The sequence below is a fragment of the Berghia stephanieae genome, chromosome 1, assembly GCF_034508935.2.
Source record: "Berghia stephanieae isolate SIO BIC M18660-M18661 chromosome 1, UCSD_Bste_1.3, whole genome shotgun sequence".
NCBI classification, from domain to species: Eukaryota; Metazoa; Mollusca; class Gastropoda; order Nudibranchia; family Aeolidiidae; genus Berghia; species Berghia stephanieae.
Genome location: NC_088360.1, coordinates 29,938,602 through 29,962,099, shown reverse-complemented (window position 1 = coordinate 29,962,099; position 23,498 = coordinate 29,938,602). Strand labels below are relative to the sequence as shown.

At 33.7% G+C, this 23,498-nt stretch overlaps 1 protein-coding gene across 2 annotated transcripts in view; it reads right to left on the bottom strand.

Moving 5' to 3' along the window:
- Positions 1-22,040, bottom strand: part of LOC144971470 (metastasis-associated protein MTA3-like) — a 39,098-nt gene extending 17,058 nt beyond the window's left edge. The window contains exons 1-12 of one of the 2 annotated variants that reach the window (XM_078912417.1): positions 21,853-22,034; positions 17,795-17,862; positions 15,095-15,188; positions 12,564-12,596; positions 8,204-8,703; positions 7,005-7,122; positions 5,790-5,892; positions 4,696-4,795; positions 3,943-4,131; positions 3,462-3,536; positions 2,647-2,705; positions 2,136-2,221 (exon numbers count right to left, since the gene is read on the bottom strand). In XM_078912417.1, coding sequence (XP_078768543.1) covers positions 2,136-2,221; positions 2,647-2,705; positions 3,462-3,536; positions 3,943-4,131; positions 4,696-4,795; positions 5,790-5,892; positions 7,005-7,122; positions 8,204-8,703; positions 12,564-12,596; positions 15,095-15,188; positions 17,795-17,862; positions 21,853-21,880 — 1,453 coding nt within the window. In that variant the 5' untranslated portion in view covers positions 21,881-22,034. Of the gene's footprint in view, positions 1-2,135; positions 2,222-2,646; positions 2,706-3,461; positions 3,537-3,942; positions 4,132-4,695; positions 4,796-5,789; positions 5,893-7,004; positions 7,123-8,203; positions 8,704-12,563; positions 12,597-15,094; positions 15,189-17,794; positions 17,863-21,852 lie in introns of both variants that reach the window. The other variant, XM_078912427.1, reaches the window with a different exon arrangement.
- Positions 22,041-23,498: the final 1,458 nt, after the last annotated feature.

The window sequence follows — 23,498 nt, the reverse complement described above, 5'->3', positions numbered from 1 at the left end:
TAGAAGAGAAATATGAGCAGTTTAAAGACAGTGTTGCTGCATCATTAGAAGAAAATGTTCCAACCACACTTAAGTTGCAGAAGAAGAAATGGATTACTCCAGAGATATTAGAACTAATGAATGAGAGAAGAAAGGCCAAAAATCAGGAAGAAAAATACAAGACTCTGAACAGGCAGATAAAAAGAAAATGCAACGAAGCTAAAGAAGACTGGATAAATGAACAATGTCACTATATAATGTCCTGCAAAGAAAAAAATGGCAAATTCTTCCATCAGAAAATCAAAGAAGTGACAAACAAAACTAAATCAGGTGCTAAAAGTGGATGCATCAAAGACAAGCGTGGAAACACCATCATGGACAAAGACTGCATTCTAAACAGATGGTCAGAATATATTGAAGAACTTTTTTTTGATAATCGAGGAGAAATGCCTATGATAAAAGAACTGGAAGGGCCTTCTATAATGAAAGATGAAGTTAGGAACGTCATGAAAAGCATGAAAAATGGAAAAGCTGCAGGACCTGATGCCATAACAATTGAAGCCTTGACTGGCCTGGGTGAATGGGGATTGAATTCATCACAAACCTTCTAAATCAAGTGTATGACACAGGAAAAATGCCAACTGATATGAAACGATCCATTTTTATAGCATTACCAAAAAAGCCAGGGGCAGTTGATTGTGAACAACACAGAACTATTAGCCTAATGAGCCACCTCACAAAAATTCTTTTGAAGATAATTTTACTAAGAATAAGAAATAAAATACGACCTGAAATTGGGGAGATGCAATTTGGTTTTGTTGAGGACAAGGGTACCAGAAATGGAATATTCACATTATCAATGCTGATGGAAAGATGTATTGAAGTAAATAAAGATCTGTATATGTGTTTCATCGACTATTCAAAAGCCTTTGATAAAGTACAACACGAAAAACTATTCAAAATTCTATCATCCTTGGACATTGATGGTAAAGATTTAAGAATATTACGGAATTTGTACTGGGAACAAGAAGCAGCAATGCGTGTTGACAACGAGCTAAGCAGTTTTACACCTATTAGAAGAGGAGTTAGGCAGGGGTGTGTTTTGTCTCCAGATTTATTCAACCTCTATAGTGAAATGATATTAAGAGATATCGAACATAAGAAGGGGTGTGTATTGGAGGAAAGAATGTAACAAATCTGAGGTATGCAGATGATACGGTTCTACTGGCAGAATCTGAACATGAACTACAAGAATTACTGGATGTTGTAGTCAGGAGTAGTGAAAATATGGGACTGGAACTGAATATATCTAAAACAGAATTTATGACGGTAGGTATCTAAAAATAATAACCCACCAGCCTGTGTAATAACAAGCAGAGGACAAACAATACAACAAGTTGAATGTTTCAAATATTTAGGCTTCAATGTAACATCCAATGGAAAATCAGATTGTGAAATAAAGAAAAGAATAGGTATGGCGAAGAATGCATTCAACCAGCTGCATACAATTATGAAAAACAGGAATATTAGCATGAAAACAAAAATCAAAGTCCTGGATTGCTATGTACTGTCTGTGCTGCTATATGGTTGTGAGAGCTGGACCATAAACAAGACCATGGTTAAAAGACTGGAGGCAGTGGAAATGTGGTTTTACAGAAGAATGATGAGGGTGTCATGGATGGAAAGGAAAAGAAATGAAGAAATTTTAGAAATGGCAAACAGAAAAAGATCACTGATAACAAAATTCATCAAACGCCAAATGGAATTTTTAGGACACATTATCCGCCACCCTGATTTGGAAGTACTCGCCTTGACTGGAAAGATGAATGGAAAAAGAATAAGAGGAAGACAAAGAATAACGTATTTGAAAGGGATAAGAACTTGGACAGATGAAGCTGAGAAAGGTGGCGCTGCTTTAATAGAATTGGCAAGAGATAGATCAGCTTGGCGGAAGATGACCTCCGACGTCTGCTTCAGATATGGAACTACATGAGATGAGATATATATATATATATATATAGATATATAGACAAATTGATGAAATTAAAATTTTTCAAAACATTACAAAAACAAACTTTTGGCAAAGCCTCACTTCTACAAACTAGATGAAACTGAAGATAAAAAATGTAGATAAAATGTAAAGCTCATTTCCTTACTGTAACAACTTTCGCACGCCCTTCCTGTGACAGAGCCATCGACTCCATTGACTTTATTGGAGATAGCAGCTGGATTGGGTTTGTTGCTGGAATGATGAAAAACAAAAAAAAAGTGGGTTAGAGCTCGTGAATATATCGACAAATTCTATTCTATAGACGTGATTATAAATGAACATGGAAGACACAGTAAGAATACCTAAAAAACATTAGGCCAGGGAGCCGGAGTTTTATCCCGGTGTCTATAGCGTGAAACGCAATAGGAATTGCTTGCCACCCTTTGGATAGGACGCAAGTTTATCACAAAGTGCTATCCATCAGATCCAACGGACCTAGTTCAGGGCTGTAAATGGCTGGTGAAAAAGATGTCTGAACTTTTTGAACACGCGAAAATAGACCAACCGGATAAAAATGTGGATTAACAAACACAACACAGATATAACACATCAATTGATTAGTAGAATCATGTCATTTTTTCCCCCCATTCATCATAAAAGAATAGAAAATAACTTACTAGTTCGGAATGTACACTTGCTTCAATTTGCTCTCGGCTTCAGATGCTTTGATTCTTTTCTGCAGATTAAAAAAAGAAGTGAGATAAAAAAAAAAAATCAATGTAGAAGCAAGTAATTTATGACAAGCCCTGTTTTTATCTATTTTTTTTAAAAATAAAATCTCTACAAGAAATGCAGATCTGCCAAATTGAAAACTTCAAATTTTGTAATTTTTATGTTATTTTTTTGTAATTTGACAAGGAAATTCGTAATTTCTGAAATTGTGTGCGAACAACTACAATATTACTATTATCATTATTATAGTAGTAGTAGTAGTAGTAGTTGTAATAGTAGTAGTAGTAGTTCTTCTTCTTATCATTATTATTATTATTATTATTATTATATTTATTATTATTATTATTATTATTATTATTATTATTATTATTATTATATTATTATTATTATTATTATTATTATTATTATTATTATTATTATTATCATTATTAATATTATTATCATTATTAATATTATTATCATTATTATTATTATTATTATTATTATTATTATTATTATTATTATTATTATTATTATTATTATTATTTAAGTATTACTAAGATTTAAAAATTCTTAATTTTCCATAAAATTTCGTATTTCGCCATGAAATTTGTCTAAAATTAGTAAAATTACGAAAAATTCGGCAGGTATGAGAAATGCAATCCATGTCGTAGCAATACAGCTGTCTTGTATTTTATTTTATTGATTCATTTTGTATGTCAAAAGCTTACAGATATCACAAAACAGAAATGAATACAAAGTAGAAAGCACCTCCACCCACCTGTTGTACATATCTGTCAGTGGTTTTCCACATGTAATAATACTCTACGATACTCTTTAAGGATTTCCATGGTAACTGTGAAATGAATAGATTAAAACAATTCAGACGCAGTCAAAATATGAAGAAGATATAAAAACAATTTTCGTAACACTTACATAATTAAGTATTTATATATCTAAATGCATTTTAAGGTCATATAAATCAACTTCAAATATTTCTAACCCATCTATACAAATCCTTACCTTTTTCAGTATTCAAAGATGTTATAATACAATGCATACTTTTAAGTGGTTGAAGCAAGGTAATAATTTATGAATAAATGTGATAATGATGACAGTTCGTTAATCAAAATGAATATAAATAAATTAATTAAATAAATTAAGCAAATAAATTAAATGAGTAAATAAATAAATAAATATAGAAAAAAATTCTAAACTAAGTTTAAAATTTTAAAATGAGAAGAAAAAAAAACGATTCTTACAAAGTCTTGTCTAATGTCACTGAAGTCTTTCCCATATTTTTCGATAGCATCTTCAAACAAGTTTGCCTCCGAAGCAGACCATTCTTCCATTTCATCCCGGCACAAGACAGGCCCTCCAGATGGTACCAAACTCTTGATGGCTTTGGCAAGGTCGTAGTGATGATTGTGTAAAGTGTCCATTGCATGAAACTGGCAACAAAAACAGGATAAATCATATTAAAGTAATTTGAATCTCTTAACTTTGTTAAGAAATCGTATGCTTCTTGCTCCCTCTCAAAGCTTCATGCGACCCATCCATCAATATGGTATTATGTTGTAATTAATGAACTTAGAAGTTAGACCTTAGATCCTCCCGTGTCTTTGACGAATTGGGCCGTCCAGATTTGCTATTCCTCTCTGTCCTGTGCTGCCATGTATGCTTCATGTAATGAACCAGATGAAGAAGATTTTAGTTTACATCCAAATGACAAGAAATTAAAAAGTTTTTGTAGTTTTGGAAAAAATAGGCATACTTGTAATCTTCAACAAAATGAAACAAATACTATCATGTAATAACGGGTGAATTTCTAAATCAGAAAAGTGAGTGGAGCAGGCACTTATGTCAATAACAACAAGGAATACAGTGAGTAGGAAAGTGCCAGAAGACAATAGAGAATAAAAATTAACTTTTATTCTCTATTACTATACTATTGTCTTCTGACAGTTTCCTACTCACTTCCATTTCTTGTTGTCATGAAATAACGGAAAACTTACAATGGTAATATCTCTGGATGCTGCTGCCGCACTCATATGAAGACTAGGTTGTCGCACTGTACTGGTGCAATCCAGTGCTCTGGCAAATGTTCCCACAGATCTGGAATACAAAAAGTCAACGTCCATATTTTAAATGAAAACTACAAACTCAATTTGAGAAAAAAAACAACAAAGCAAAAACCAAGTCATCAACCCATATTCAAAATGTCTTTTTTCTCAGTTTATACTTTGCAGATTATTTGACGTCTAGCATCTATCAGTATGTATTGCCATCAAATATAACAATTATTTTCTTAAATACACAAATTAATGTATATTTATTAGCAACCCAACTTAATACTGCTTTGAGGCAATGAGTCACATATTAAATCACTTTTTGTACACTTTTGTTAATAAAACAAGAGATATACAACACACTAGAAATCGTCCAATCAGTGTTGACATAGATGCCCGTGAAAATGAGACTGAATGTTTACCCTGGAAAGCTGGAATATATAAAGGGATTGTAAGACTTTTTTGGTTTTTGGGGGTTTTAAGGGTTTTACAGCGTTTGCAACACATTTAGGTCAGATCAGTGCCAGTAAAAAGTAAGAAAATGGGATAGTAATAAGTTCTAGAATGCCAATTAAAGCACCCAAGAAAAGGGAAGACAAAGGGGATTTAATTCAAATAGGAAACAGATGAAGATTCCAAGAGCACACTATAAAAGTACTTAGTTTGAGACCGCCTAAAAGTTTCATCCAGACACAAGTACAGGTCCCCACTAAGAGGAATACACTCGAATGTTTTACAAATCATATATAATTAAGGAAACAAAACATAATAAAGTGCATAACAGAGAAATGATTTACAAGACAAAAAAATATCATCTCCCAAACCCCTAACAACACATTTGGCTGTTTCCTTCCCAGCTAAGGCATCCGTTCAGGGTCAGGGCCAGGACAAAACCAAGTAATCTCATCCCGAGACAAAGACAGAGAGCATGTTGGAAAACAGATATAGGGGGATAGAAGACACAGTAAGTACCTCCCTGCCCACTATGGGAGGTCAGGATTGTAAGACAAGTTGGGTGACAGAAAAGGTTGTAGTCTCACCTAGCCACGATCTGAAACTGGTCAATTTCTTTCTCATCCAACTTATGGTACGGATCCCACACCAATTCCTCTAAATCCTCACATGACCGATCATCTTCGCCGACTGGAAATAAAATAAAACAAAACAAAACAAAAAAACATTACATAAAGTCAATGAAACACTATTTGAAATTCTGTTTTTTGCATGCATTTTTGGAAATGTAATTATCAGAACAACATTTTTTTAAAAGAACAACATTTTTTTAAAGAGAGAGACGGGGGGGGGGGGGGGGGGGGGGGGGGGGGGTTGAGAGGAGGAGGAAGAAGAAATCAGCTAGCTTCCATTTTTCTATCGCAACAAAAACTCATATTTTTGGAGCAGGTTCTTTTAGGAGATTTTTCGGGGAATTATTCCAGTATCTCTTGTCATGTGGCATTGTTGCAATAATTGTGTTTAGGTATTCCACAAGTATCCTTTTACAAACTGACAAGGAGATTCCTTCCTTTCCACCATTTAGGTGGAATATTCTCAGCCCTAGTAACAATTTTTTTTTTTTTTTTTGTTTGTTGCTTTAGGTCTCTTCCAACACAATTGAGGTTATATGAGAGACCGCTGAAACAAAAAAACAAGCATCCTAACAAAAATAGTACAAATGTAAATCAAAATCATAACCTAAAGATATCATACGCTAAATTATAAATAACCAAGAACAAACAGGCAGAAGATTTACAGAAAAAAAAAATATCCCCTGTCAAAAATACAATCACAAACCAAAGAAGCAGGATAGGCTAGTAAAGAGAAGAAGAAACGACATCACTATCGGATCGTACACCCATGCGAACATCATAGGTATATGATTCAAGGGTGATGCTCCCATCCAACCACCCGCCTAGTAACAATTGGTTATACATCTCTACAATATGTCTTTGGAAACAACTGTTAGCCGAAAAGCTGGAAACAATTTATCATATCCTCAGCCTATCACACATTTACAGAATAAAGCAGAGAATAATAAATAAAGATTTTTTAAAAGATGTTTATAATTTCCCAAATACAAGAAAATCTGAAAAGGTGTTCATAAACAGTCCCAAATAAATCAGACAGGAAGATTTTTTGGGGGATGACATTGTACTTGTATTTATTTTTTTCCCACTGTTTTGCACTTTTCCAGACTTTAATCTCACGCAAGAGCCTTCTATCACTGGAATATAGTAAAACAAGGAGTGATGACTTACCTGCCCTGGTTGTGGGGATCATATCAGCCTGGAACTTGGACCCAACCCGTATTTCCCCTTTGTCTGCCAATAATGTCTTTTGTTGGGGGTCATAAACAAGGGAATAGAAAAATGTGTCCTGAAGGGAAAAGAATATAAGACATTAATTTTTTTAAAAAGGAAAAAGAAAAGGAAACAAAAGAGAATCGGCCACCAAAACTCATGGAAATCTTCATTCAGTTCAGACATACATTCCATTCCTCCCACTAATCCCAAATATTATTTACGACCTGTACAGTCAATGGAACAACTTTAAAAAGACATCCAACTTTTAAGAGATATGTGTAAGTGGCAGCCGCTAAAATTGTCTGAAAAATTTTCACTGAACTTACAGCACCTATGTCCCATCCTACATGTTAAATTTAAATGTTGCTGTTGGCCAGGGACCCCTGGTAAAGCGCTTTGAGCATGTTTAGTGGATATTGCGATATATAAAACAACTATATTATGTCTTGAGTCATTATGCTTACAGAAAGTTCAATTTGATGACGAAAAGAGTAAAAATTGTCAAGACATTTAACAGGTCTGGGTATTTCGCTGGAATGTACGAGATGAAGAAAACTTAAGTTTTGAGTCAAAATGAAAAGAACTTGGATGTTTATCTTTTTTATCTTATTCAACATCACTCACCGTCCTCAAAGAAGGCATTTGCTTTTTATCTCAAACTCTAAAAGTAAAGTTGACATCACAGCATCATTATAAATAGTGATATCTGACCGATTGATGATGTGGTGCACAAAACTAAATGGTGTTAGAATCCATTTAATTTTACCATTTCAAATTCTTAAAAGTTCTTAATATATAAGAATAAAGTGTTATAGATATAATACGATTTTAAACTCAAAATCAGAAAGTAATTGACCTCAAAGACTTTTGGCTCTTGGGCTATTAAATAAAATTCCTGATATCAATGAAAAAGCGTATATTATCAACATCACAGCCTGTACAGTCAATGGAATAATTTTTTTAAAAGATCCATTTAAAACATGGCTAATACTTGATACACAGAAAGAAAGAAAAAATTTTTAATAGCCATAAGAAATTAATATCAACACCACTCCACTATTATCACCTGACTTCTTTCTAATATCAACCAAATCATTCCTTTTCGATTAAATATTCAGTTTTTTTTTTTAAGGAAACCAAGAAGAAATACTTACATCTTTATTAAGGTATGACAAGAGGGATTCCGTTTCATTGAGCAGGGTGACGCAGCATTTCCCACGAATATGTGTGGCAGGTAAGGTCTCCACTTGTCTAGACAGGAACAACTCCCGGTGTTTTAACTGATGTCTCAGTTTCTCTGGGATTTCTTCCATGCCTCTCCCACCTGCACTCCCACTACTGTTGTTTGTATTGTTGTTATTGTTGTTGTTGTTGCTGACAGCTTTGTTCTCAGCGGGGACTTTATCATTACCATTCTCATTGGTAGACTCAGCTGCTGGGGTTGTTGTTGTTGTTGTTGTTGGTGGTGGTGGTGGTGTTGTTGTTGTTGGTGGTGGCGGTGTTTTTGTTGTTGGTGGTGGTGGCGGTGTTTTTGTTGTTGGTGGTGGCGTTTTTGTTGGTGGTGGTGGTGTTGGTGTTGTTGTTGTTGCCTCTGGTGAAACTCCATTTCTTTCACCTTCTTTCTCTTGTGTAGGTGAGGGACTTTCATTTATTTCTGTTGATTTCAGAATGATAAATTGAATTAAACATGTAATCTTTGTTGTTTATCAAGTGGACAGATAAAATTGAATTAAATCCTCATTCGCAATCCAGATAAACATTCAATTAACTAAATAAAGGAATGAGTTCAAATAAATCATCCTCTCATATTTGGAGATTTGGAAAAAGTCAAAATTAAAGCTGAAGTTGGGATTTAATCAGCTCTAATTTCTTATGTCAGTATTATCTGTCACAAGTGATAGCTTATCATCTTGTACTCATGTTGTTGAAGTGCATGACACTGGAGACGTAAAATTTAAAATTCGGAATGCAAAAAGTAGTGTTGAAAATAAAAATAAAAAATCACAGGGTCAGAATCTAGACGGATAATCTTTTCAAAGAAATATGCCAGCCAATCTTTTGATTTTCAAACCTTAATGAGATTCTTATATAAAACGTTTTAAAATACAATATGAGAAAAGAGCTATTGGTTGATGACAATTTCTTCATTGGTTACAATATAATTTATTAATGTTTACTTTATGTCATTAGCTCATCGAATCTTAAACCATCTGACTGGTTAAACTGGATTTCTGTGTTATGAAAACTAAAGTCTTCTTAGTGAACATAACATGATTAGCATGACAACAATGTCCTTTCTCAGAAAATGAATCTTTTTTTTAATGAAAATGAAAATGAATATAATAGGCAATGTGACATAAATTAATAGGCAGTAGGAAAGCAGAAGAAAGGAGGGCCATGCAACAAGTTAGGAACTAAACTGGTGGGCTGTAGCAATGATCCTTGAGCATCAAGCTTGGGGTCTGTTTTGGTTTTGTTTTTCAAGGGTTTTACGGCACTTGCAACACATTTAGGCCATATCCGTGCCAGTAAAATCAAAGAAAATGGGAAAGTAAAAAGAGATTTGAGATTTGGAAAAAGTCAAAATTAAAGCTGAAGTTGAGACTTAATAATTTCTGGCAGTGGGAAGGTTATTGATTAAAATAAAACAGAATTCCTGAAATCCGATAAAAAGTCTCTAATTGTAAACAAGACAACAAATTCAAAATCCAATGCGATGACACAACAAGCATGAATAGAATAGAAATAAATAGCAATAATTGGAAACTTAATCAACTCCCACAATGCCTATCACATTTAGAGCAAAAGGAAAGCAAGTGTAAAAAATAATAATAATAATAGGAAATAAATAAAACTCAAACAACAAGCATTGTACCAAAAAAAGCTACTGTTCGTCTTAAATATTCCAATGTGGCCACCTACAGCACACATTTAAGCAGCAAAAAAAATAAAATAAAATAAAATAAAATAAGGGAAAATGGGAAAAAAAATGAAGGAAAAAAAAAGATTAAAGAGGAAAAAAAAATAGAGCATGGTATAACATATATTGACTATCTGTACAGCTCATGCAAATGCACATACGACTTGATACAATAAAAAAAACCTACCACATGCAAAAACTATATTTCTTTCATTTAATATTTTGGTTAAAAAATATAAATAGAGGTAGGGGGAAGGGGGTAGGAAAAGAGAGAGAATCTGAATTTGGCTAAATTCGGACCTGCAAAACCTACAGTTAACAACACTATATGAAACAGTATTTGTGGCAGGCCTGAAGAAAACATTCTTGCCTCTGAAACATCATCATGTACAAATATATACAAAATACAATCAGACTAAGACTCATCGCAATCTACAGGCACAAAATCAAAATTTGTTGCTTGAACATTTAGGTTGGACGTATCTTGCTTTACAAGAATGGTAACAAAGGAAGGTATAGAAAAATTTAGGACACGCACTCCCCCCTCCCCTGCAAAAACCATCTAAAAGAAACTAGTTAGCTTCATCCTTAAAATAAAACTTACAAAATATACATTCTTCTGACATACAACAAACAAGGTAATTTCTAATCAACTCATCACAGGTAATTGTAAACATCTCTTTTTGGCTTAAATACGAATATAAAAACGATGAGAAGGAATCTTGTATCATTGATATACAGTGACTTGTGACCCAAGTGTTTCTATTCTGAACAAAATCCTTACAATAAGGCGCATTGTTTTAAACCCCCTGCTGTTTGAGCTCTCTGTATTTATGATTGCCGAATATAGACATGTCCCTGTCAGAAAGATGGTTGGGGTGGAGTAGGGGTGCTGGGATGCAGCTTTGGTGAAGTGAAAAAAAGGGAATGGTATGCAATAAACATCTAGAAATAGAAAAAAACTGCCTTCTAGGACTCGTATTTCAATGCATCCATTCTCGGACTCATATTTCAATGCATCCATTCTAGGACTCATATTTCAATGCATCCATTCTAGGACTCATATTTCAATGCATCCATTCTAGGACTCATATTTCAATGCATCCATTCTAGGACTCATATTTCAATGCATCCAAATTAACTGCTCAGTTGATCTTGACTGACTTATGTCGGAGTTTAACAACAAAAAACTCATCTAAAACTGATGAAATTCAGGTCATAATATTTTTTTATCTCCCCCCTCCCCCTTTTTTTTTTAAATATATGAATATGAAATATATAAGATTGTATCAATAATTAAACGGATCGTAATAATATACCCAGTCTTATTATATTTCCATCCCACATATGTGATTATATAAGATAGAAAAATACATGCATAAAAAAAATAAAGTCGGGCCCAACCGACAAGCTGAAAGTAAAAAACAAAAACCAGGTTATCCTACTACCTCATATTCAAAGACCAAAAGTGATAACGATTAGGACTAATTGTAAGGTAATAAAGTAAACCATCCACAAACATTAAAAGCAGAATACATAAAATGCTCAAACACAACAGAACTGTTCTTAAGCAGACTGGCTGAACCAGCAGTCAGTGGTCGTCTCATGGCCATTTTGTAAAAACTTCAAAAATCTATTCTTATGGAAACAGACTGGAAATCTGAAAGGGTGACAGACGAGGCAGGCCTTTTCTTTTTTCTTTTCTATTTCCCTTTCTATTTTTGATCTTACACTAGTGTCTGTCCCCATTTATTTTTACTTCATTAAGCTGACAACCTTTCAACATGAAATTCTAGTCAAATAAGTGATCAGGACTCTGGCATCGGCTAGAGTTGTTACCATCCACAACAAGTGGCTCTACTCTATTGCTGACAGTAAACAGTTAAAAACCAAATCTCTCCTACATTTTTTTGTTGCTTTGTTTCTTTTTACATTTATCGAGAGATAAAACTTAGTTGAAAATCATTTTCAAATTTTTTTGTTTTTTATTTAATTTATGCGAGGCCGATGTAAAGAGGGTTTCAAACTCGCAGCCAAGAGTAATCACAGTCAGCATCATATGAATACTGAAATCAAAGCAAATGACGCGTAGAAATGCTATGATTTATATGGTTGGAAAAGTCCCAAGGAATGCCATATATCTAAGCCAATAGAATTGAAACAACCAATCTGGTCAACACTCTTCTCCATGGAGAGACTAAGTGCATCAAAACTCAAATTAGCATAATAATCGATTTAATTAATTCGCAGATTAATAAAGCTTAGCGACAGACTTTACTCATTTGTGATAAGACAGCAAATTGCTAAAATTCAGCACTGTCTACATAAGAACTGTCCAAGCAAACACACTTTATCCCATAAAAATACATAAAATAAAAAATAAAAAATATGATTCCTTTTTAAATCTTAAAACAAGCAGCATTTTAAACAATATCCAAAACATTCTCAAAATGATTAGTATTTATTGATTACAGATGTACAGAGGCAAAGACAAGAATATAGGACACTTTCATTACGACCCTAAAACAAATGACAACACCAAAATAATAATACATGATTATAATATTCAGTACAGATACTCCTTTATGACAGACCTTTCTTTTCATCACAATCGTCTTCAAGAGCATCTGTAAAATCAAATTTTGGCAAAATTTTCTTTTTTTTTCTTCTTCTTCTTTTTATTAATCAACTACCATTTCCACTAGGTGATGGTTAATTGACATAAGAATAATAAAAATAATAATGCTGAAAACCTACATAGCACTATAACTCCGAGATTTACAATTAATATTATCTCTTTTTATTATATAAAAATAATAATAAAAGGGAATTTAATTTATGCAGACAAATAATGTGGAGGCCTCAGGTTTCCCCTCGGTAAACAAAACACAATGAATGAGACGCGTAAGACGGATGAGAAATGAGAGGATGGTGTTTTTGGACATTTCGAGTTCCCACTTCAACAAAACAATGTGTTTTATTGACAAAGGGGAGCCTTGAAATGTCCACATTATCAGTTTTCATAAATTCAATTGAAGCTTCATTGTTATTTATTTCTTCAAGCTTCAAGCAACAACATTTGCATTTATAAATCTATTCTGATTCATACTATACCAAGGTGACATAGATGGATCAAATACTGGATTTCAAGAAACTAATAACAACCAGTTATATTCCATTGACATTGAGAAAAATCGACACAAACATGAACATGGTAAAAACAGATAAATTAATAAAAACAAATATCTCTTGATGAAAACTAATTTAGATAACAGAATGAGGAAATGTAGCCCATCATCTGAATATTCAATATGGTACTAGGTCAAAGTAAAAAATGCAATGATAATTGTTCGTTTTTGTTTTTAAGGGTTTTACAATGTGGGTCATTTCAGCACCAGTAAAAAGGAAGAACATGGGATTTTATTTTTTCTTAAATTTAGATTTACAACTTACATGTGAAGAAGTAAGACAAAGTGAAATGGTTCAAATAGGGAACAGATGAAGATTTCAAAAGCACCATATAATCAGTGAACTACATTTGAGATCACCTAAAAGTCTCATCCTGACTTAAGCGACTATTAACAGACTCAAATGCTTCCAAATCATTAAGACAATGATAATTGAGGAGGTGACTTTCAAAACGTGATAAGTCACATCCAGAAAGCAAGCAATTATGCAATCGAATGGACACCTTAGAAGAAACATCATGAAACACTTCACCTCAGGTATTGTTCTATGACATAAACAAGACAAGTATTTTCCTTTTTGAGTCGCTAAACAAATGACTAGAAATTGCAGTTCTCTCTGAATAATGAAAATGCGACTATGTAGGTTTTGATAGTTACCTCTACAATGGAATATATAATCAAATGTTAAAAGTAAGGTGAATGTATTCATTCATCTGTGAGGTTTTTTTTTTCTTTATTTCTTTGACAAATTGGTTGATTTCAGTAAATTGACTGAGGATTTAAAGGTCTAAATATGAGAACAAGATTATCAATATCTAGTTCAACTTTAAGGTAAAATCATAGAACACAAAACGATTAAAATGAAATTCAATTTAGAAAACCTTGTGAATTGTTTACCATAATCAATCCCCCCCTCCCTACCATCCTGCCACAGATAGGTTTTCATCTGAGAGTCTGGGAGAATTGTGGCCATACACAGTCATAAGGTCTGGGAGAATTGTGGCCATACATAGTCATAAGGCCCATCATTCTCACACAATAAAATAAGTCTTATTCAGACCTGCCTACTTAAAAAAAAAATTTAGTCTCCATTGATAACTTTAAAAATCAGCAATTCACCCTCACGAGGATTAAACAAACACTTCAAAATCCTTCAAATTATGTAATCAGGCATCAACTTTCATTTGCAACAAGTTTTAATGACTTAGAGATGCTCATGACATTCTGAAATAGGAGTCAAAATTTCGCAATTCTACAATTTTTTTGTAATAATAAGCAGGTCTGTATATTACTCGTATATTACAATGACTTCCTAGTGTTTGACAATTCTACTTTTAGACGTTCATCTAATTACAATTAAATATAACATCAACCATTCAATCATAGTCATACATGTGAGTGATAATGAAAAGTATAAATGTTTAAAATCCAACTGTGGAATATTGTGATGATGAATGACTATTCATGCTACAAGTACAAGTAGTTATAAATAGAAATAATCATACTTCAGTCAAACCTATATTATATCTAAGTCAATGGAATTCCTATTCTCACTCAAACGACTGTTCAATTCAAGAATAACATCTGATGAATTTGTGATTATATTTTAAACTCTTCAACTCTTACAAAACATAGATCGTATGAGAAACTGTTTATAAGGAGTTGGCTGGTAGCATATAACATTAACAGACACCTTGGACTGTCTACAAAATGGTAGAGTTGGCTGGCTACATATAAATAATAGGCATCTGGATTGACTTTAAAAAGTACACTGGAAAAGATGAAAACTTGATTACTCAATAACAAAAAATGGAGCAGGTGAGTATCATCCCTGAACTATGAGGTTAAGGAAACAATCACGGGGAAATAGTGCCTACATCGTCATCACAGCAAATAGAAATCCAACAACCTTAATACTAAATCAAACTAATACTCACTGTGATGTTTATCTGCTAAAACAATAAGCGAATTTGAAATATCCCTCCTCCTGTAGAAGCACATAACTTTGGCCTCCACATTTCCATTTTGTGTCTGAGGACAAAAAACACACAACCAGTTTACTTTTGACATTCATGTAAATGAAATATTTTGTTTATTCAAAACTTATTTGCTTCAAATTTAAGACTCGCAGCATGCCACTCAGAAATCCACTAGGATAAGCTTGCTACATCTTTTTGAAAAAATAACTTTTAGGTAAAAAATTGAAATTTTTAAAACTTGAAAACAATAATGGCGCACACAGGCGTTTATTGCTTTCAGTTTAGTTCGCCAGGTAAATCTAGCCAGTCTAGTAATGATGAGTCATAGCTTTACACTGAGAGAGGGAGACAATTTTTTCGCCGTTTTGATCGATTTTTTCTGAATTTCAAACTAATGTAGTATTGCCGTTATTAAGTGTAGCAAAAATATTTTTATACTACCGAACAGTTTATTAACAGAGTTTTAATTGATTATTTAATCATAATTATGATGGTGTTAAAAATCAAGAGGGATAACCCATGAAATTGATACATAAATTTAAGTGAATTAAAATTTTTAAGAGAATATTCTAACATGTTCAACACTTAAGATTTTTAAACATAAGTAATGGAAATGATGTTGAATATCTGTAGAATGTAGACATATACATTTTATACCAGTAGATTGAGGCTTTTTTGAGATATCAGTTCACCTGTACGTAAAAGTAAGGATTTTGAGTACGGTAAAATTGAAATCCAATCACAGCATTGTCTTAATAGACATTTTTTTAATAAACCAGAAACATAGTCAAATGTGGTTCATTTATATTTATCCCAGAATCAACGAATTATAAGAATTCCATTTAAAAAATGTTATATAAGGACACTCATTTAAAGACAATCAAAACCACTAATAAAATCTTAAAGAGTTCTTATAATTTTCATAACCTTATTTTTGAGATATCCATGCCCATTACTTTGTTTTAATGTACTTGACTTGCACCTCTTTTAATTTGTGTGCCATATAGACTGCATATAGCACATCACTGGTGAAAGATTAGGATCATATTCACCTCATTAAGTATTTTTTCCTTGTTCAGAGTTTTCTCATTGAACCAAAGGTATCAATACCTGCATCGCATTTCTTTAAATTATGTACCAGTGAGATACATTTCTCGCAAATTGAAATATTTAAATATGTCAGAATTTCTCATTTATATTTATAGTCAATTGTTGATAACGTCTAGAGTCTTTTAATCCTCTCAGCACGGCTCTGTACTCTTTCACAACAAATTCGAAATATTTCATTTGTACTGGTGTGATGACCGTCTTCAGTGTGTCTCTCCATGACCCGAACAGAACTTAAATAAGTAAATTTAAGAAATATCTAAAATTTCCGCTTAAATTCAATGAAATCAAATTAAATAAATGTCTCTTATCATCACTATCTAGTTTTATTATTGGGTTTCTAAAATATCATGAAATATTCTCCTCTTTGTTGGTAACAAAAGTAATGATTGAGATTCCTTTCCACACTCTCTATTCTTAAATCCCTGAATCTACATAATAAAGTATATATCATATGAAAGATAATTTTATCTACTTTTCTCTGATCCCTCACCCTTGATGGTAAAAAGTGTTGGTTTTATATTTTGAATTTTTAAATATTTCTTAAACTTATAATTTTAATATTTATTTCATAAAAAACTCTGATTATTCAAAAGAGCAAAACACAAACTTATCATTTAATGATATAAACAAAAATAATTGCGTCTTGTAGAGGAAAAGCTGATCTTTGTATCCATATATGTTTGAAAATTATGAAAAAGATGCTGCGTCCACAATAGGCTGAGAAAATTGAGTATTTTGATGAAATTTCTACTACTCTCTGCCTGAGAGAAATTCAAAGCGATGAGATTTACCTGCAGACATAATTTATTGCCAGCGCACCCCGTCTTGACAGCTGTTATCACTATGGTTGACGGTGGATTGTTTACATAACTTGACGGTAGCCAGTGAGGGAAGAAGTAACTAAACTGAAAGTTTGGGCCCTATTGAAACGGCTGTGCGCACATCTCGTTAATCAAACATGAGTTATTGTTTTCATGTCTTTAAATATCAATATGGAAATCATTGAACTTGCTCTTGTCAAGAGAATTTTTTTAATAAAAAGAGCAGGATACAGGCATGAACTGTGGCATTTCTCAGACTAAGTAAATGAAGAGATCAGTTTAGATGTGTCATTTCAACAGAATTTCAGTGACTATAATCAACCCGTGAAGAGTAAGAAGTTTGTGACCAAATTTGGTAACAATGCTTTCGATGAAAGAAATTTACTTCATCACTGTTTGAGACCTGGAGGAAAAAGAAGGCTAAAAGTACATGTGATTGGATGTGTCATGTGAAAAATAAAAGGACATGCTGGATCCATGTGAATATAAAATGGAACACGTGATGCACCATGAGCACGCCAAGACAAATTAAATTAAATGTTCTATTGTAGTATATTTATCTTTAAAATCATCTTAAAACCCTGAAAATGATATTTCTAATCATAAGCAACAAAAAAAATATTTTTTTAAATTATCAAATAAAAAAACACCCATCCTTATTTAACTATCATTACTTTTGTTATTAATCAATTAATCATTATCATTCTTTATCAAAATTATTATTTACCTTATTTAATTCTTCAATGCGACGAATCTGATATGGAGCAGTGGAGGAAGTTTCGAAGAATACATAGTCTGAGGATAAAATAAATATTTTTAAATCAATCCAAAAATCCTTCATTTTATTTAACCGTTATATATAAAAATTGTTTAAAGTTTCTGAAACTATAAGAATAATAATTTTTTTAAACAAATCAGATGGTAGTGCATATATAAAAGCAAATTGTACAACCCCTGTATTGCTTATTCTTTAACTTTAAAATAGTAAAAAACATCAAAATCAGTGTCACTGGTTAATCAAAGAAAAAGATTTGAATAGTTATGTGCACAGTACACTACTGTACACAAATCTGAACTTATAACTCATTCGTTTCCTCTTGCATTTTGATGATATAAACATATAAACTTTATCAGAGATATAATTCAGCCTTGTAATGTCATAAGAAAATCCATCATGGTCAATTGCTAGTGACCAAGGCTTCATTAGCTGAAATAATCTTCTTCTTAATCTTTACATGGTTCATAGAGCACTCGCTCAAAATGCAAAGGAACTCAGATCGATTCCGAGTTAAGTCAATATTTTTTCCTGAAAATGGAACCATTCATATCTCATTTCCAGCCATCTGATAATTTTGAAAATAATTTATTCTCATAACATGTTTGTGGGGGTGAGAAAAGATGAAAAAAAATAAATTTTGAAGCAATGCAAACATACTGCTTAAACCTCCGCTTAAACCTATCTAACAACAATTGTTAAAATATATATTGAATTATTGCCACTTGCTGGAAATATGAAGAACAATGAGCATTTCTGTATAAAACTATGTAGTTGTGATAAAGTGTGACAGTTGTGTGTGTGTGTGTGTGTGTGTGTGTGTGTGTGTGTGTGTGTGTGTGTATGTGTGTGTGTGTGCATGTTTGTGTGTGTAAATGCTTGATTGTTGGTAAGCAGAGAAATGCATTTGATGAATTTGGTTCTTGTTGTACACCCCATCTGCCCTGTACTCAATGAATGGTTGGTGGAGGTAGGAAACAGTGGACAGATTGATTAAATAAAAGTTCCTGAAATAAATTGAAAGAAATAAAATGACCTCTGATCAATGAAATAAAACCAAAAGCTGTGATGTCGGAAAAAGAGGTGGGTAGAATATGTATAAGGTGACACCAATCAAAGCTATTTCATTAACATCATACGTGATGTAAGGTATATTTGCGCTGTATTCGGGTAATATAGAGCAAAATTTGTGAGGAGACAAGATGAATAAAAATACTTTACTTGACGACAGTCAGACAAAATTCTTCATCATACATAAGCCTCATTATAGAAATTTTACAGAGAAAACATTCACTGTAAGGGGCATTTTAGTTTTGGTGGAACAAACATTTCAGTTCTTAAAAATAAAAACAGGCATCACCGTCACTTCATCATTTTATAAACAACAACAAAAAAGACACAGGACACAAAAATGTGACCTACTGGATCAATCTGGTATTATGTTGGAACTAACAGAATGAAGTATGAATAAAATTGAAATGAAAGTCAAAATAACAACAATTAACTTTTTTTCAACTTTAAAGTTTAGAGATAAAATAAACTCAATGAAGACAATTCTTTTAGGGAGCATAATTCAACACCTGAAACTCAGGTGTATTTTGTATTTTGTCACCAGATAATTTGGCACCCTGAAAAGTTGTCTTTATTTTAGTTTGTTGTTATCGTTCAAAAATTCATCCTCGCAACTTCTATCACTCCCATATTGTCTCCCACAGTCCCATAAAACATCAGTAATACACATAAACTCTCTCTCTCTCTCTCTCTCTCTCAGACAGAGACCTACATCCTCCCCCCCCCCCCCCCCCCCCTCCTCTCTCTCATAAAAAAATATAAACAAATACAAATTCATCACGCTTGTACATTTATACACATGCATAGAATTAATATAATTTCATTTCCCTGCACACGGCCTACCCCAAACTTTCCCCTACATGCACACTTATTAGCAGGCCTGAAAACCTTACATAATTAAGGGATATTTTAAATTTTGCTTTGGATTGAAAATATTATTTCCATTACAACAATGAGCTCATAACATCAGACCTACAAATAAGTATGTAGTATCCCACCTTCCTCTCGGCAAACCAGGCTTTCGTTTCATTCAGACACCATCCAACATGGAGTGCACACTACATTCTGTTTATTTGTTTTGTTATGTATACGAAGAGTTTACATTCAAATTGTTCATTGTTTGCATCGTTTCATCCCTAAGCATTTTAATTAGTCCTGCCTTCAGACAACCATTTAGCTTTACCACCATGCTGATAAATTGACATTGAGGGTAGCTTCTTCTTCTTCTTCCTTTGATTGCCCACAATCAATTGGTTGATTATTATGGCAAATAAGAAACTGCTTTCTAATCTCTCTGTATTCCTTGTTTATAATCGTTAGTCTAAAATCAATTTCCAGGGACATTCAGGGGTCGTCAACGTTGGTTAATTCTATACATGCGCGACTCAGGTGTCAAAAAATCTGGTGACAAGATACACCCGAGTTTCTGGTGTCGAATACAACACTCCGTTCCTTTTTACTACTCTAATTCAATAGTTCTAACTTAAAAATTGAAATGTAACCAAACGCATCAACCACCAAAATTGGAGACAATGATAAGTCTGATCAGTTGGTTCTACAACAACTGCTGACTGAATGCATGGGTTGGTTCATTGGTTCTAGTTCTACTCTACCAAATTATAAGTATAAGGTTATTTCTATTTTGATTCAAATATCCTGCATTCTAAATTATAGCTATAGTATAGCAGAACTTAGACATACAATTAGTTTCTTTTCTTTTAAAAAAATGCAATCCATGAATAAACTATAGGCTGTTCTAAATTTAAAGCTGAAGACTCAGAGCCTCTCCTGATAGTTCTACTTTTACTTTTCAAACAGTCAATCAGCAGATCGTCATCAGTTGTACTTTCTCATTTAAAAATACCGGTCTGCCACTTTGTCAAAATGTAGCAGAATAGTTATAAAATACTAGACTACATGCTTTAATTCATTCATTCCGACTCTGACTGGGTAAAAAGAAAAAGGAAAGCGGTGGCAGATAGAATGAAATGAAAGTGAATGAGGAGAGTGGCAATGACAAACAGCGAAGAGTGTAGTGAGTGGGGTAGAACAACCCAGTCACCAGTCCAGTGACAATAACAAGTAAATTCAATCGGGAATTAATGAAAACTTAAAACAATTTATCCTTATTATGGGTTTTGTGTCAATGGCCATGACTAAGAAGTGGGTATGGGACAAGTATACCGGCCCTCGACTTGAATGGGTCAGTAGCGTTAGAAGAGAAAGAGGTTGAGGTAGAAGGCGGGAGTGGGGGGGTATTCCTCGGTTACACCAGACGGGTGTAAAATTTAATAAATGACAGCGATGACTTCATTAAATTACATCCAAAATAAATTCCTTGATGTAAAGACTCACAGAAATCGCTGTGAACACGCAACAGATAACTTTGTTTTGATCGAAAAATTCGGTTGCTGATGTTACAGCCGATGACAAAGGTACCAGTCAATGTTGTTGTCAACAAAAAATAGTTCCATTGATCATTGCCAGTCTACTCAAGATTGAAATACTGTAAAGTAAGCAAGTCGTGAATAGTTAACAATATATCTAATGAATCTGTTAATCAAAGACTTCTTACAAACTTGTAAAAAGACAGAAATTACTTTCATCAAGTTATTTGCGAAGTGAAAATCAAAGTGAGCGCGGCCCTTTCACAACTCTGTGAATACGCGTGCATCCCAAAATTTGAGTAAGAAAGAGAATATAAAAAAAGCCATTTACACACATGAGCAGGAACTAACGACAATAATTTCAAATTCTCAAACGAAATGCTTGATCAATACGTCCATTTGATCGACTGAAAAAATTAATAATTTAGAAAAGTTTTCGAAGTAAATATATCATGACGCCACAATGCTTGGTCTGCGAGACGTGCATGCTTCATTTTTTTTTATTTTTTTTTCCTCAACCGACACATTGACATAAACTGATGTGGCACATACCTCCCACACGATACATATTTGCCGACATATCTGCGTTAGAATTTGGTAAAATTCCACACAAATAGCACTCAAATATCCTGAGACAAATGTTATCCGCTCGAATTCAACTTTTATGTGTCCAACCCCCAATCACCCCCCTTTCGGACTGATCATGGAGACGCCATTTCTCGGAGTTGATGTCCAGGGTTGCCAGATTATTTTTCAACAAAATGCCAGGGGAAGACTCAAAAAATGCCAAAACACTCAAAAAAATGCCAAAGTCTGTTGACTCCCACCCCCACTAAGAAAACTACTCACTTTTGATAGACAATTTACTATCATATCCTGGTGGCTTGCATGTTTTCTTTTCTTTTTTTTTTCTTTTTTTTTTTTGAATTATACTAGATTTCCTGTTGGGGTAATTTTTTACCTACTGACTACTAAGTGGAGTGCTAAACCACTACACCACGGTTGAGAAAAGGTGTCATTTGAAGTATAATATACAAGAAAAGAAAATGCCAAATGAAAATGCCAAATGCCAAATGATTTTTCTAATGCCAAACGGTTTTCAAAAATGCCAGATTTTTGGAATCTGGCATTTAAAATGCCAAACTGGCAACCCTGTTGATGTCTTCCTGTTTTCAAACGTGACGTCACTCGTCCTTCGGCAACGTTCGGTTTTCAATCTTTGTTCATTTGTGTGTTCGCTTCTCCGTTTGTTTGACGGAGCACAGCGCGGCGGCGGTTTGGTAGAGCAGCTTTGCATCGCTAACTGCTGCCATCTATCAACAGTGCCTAAAAAAGCCGGTCTATATTTGGCACTGTCTAGTGGAGTAACAACAATGACTGTGAAATAGACCTCCCAACGAATGCCACATCATCATCATCAGCAGCAGCAGCAGCATCATTACACCAACGTTACCAGCATCACCATCATCATCATCATCATCATCATCATCATCATCATCATCATCATCATCATCACCAACGCTACCACCGCGGTCATCATCATCATCATCATCATCATCATCATCATCATCGTCGTCGTCGTCGTCGTTGTTGTCATCATCATCATTATCATCGTCGTCATCATCATCATTAACACCGCCGTCACTACATCATCATCACCAACGCTACCACCGCGGTCATCATCATCATCATCGTCGTCGTCGTCGTTGTTGTCGTCATCATCATCATTATCATCGTCGTCGTCGTCATCATCATTATCATCACCACCATCATTATCATCATCATCATCATCATGGCCACTACTACCATCATCATCGTCTTAGTCATCATCATTAAACAAAAACATGAGCATTTATATAGCGCAATATCCATTAAACTTGCTCAAAGTGCTTTACATGGAGTCCCGAGTCAACAACACCTAGCGATATGACACATACAAGGCGATATTACTATTTTTCCGACAGAGACAATGCTGTTAACGGCCTGGTACTCGTTTTGAGGCATGAAGCTTGTAAGGCCATATACAATTTTTTTTTCCGATATGGACAAAGCTTTAAACCGCCAGGTACTCATTTTACACCTGAGTACGATGAGAGAATCCGAGTAAAGAGCCTTTTCCTATGACCCAACTATGCGCCGAGCGAGGCTCGACACCATGACCCTCTGATCGGAAAACGAGTATCATACCACAAGACCAC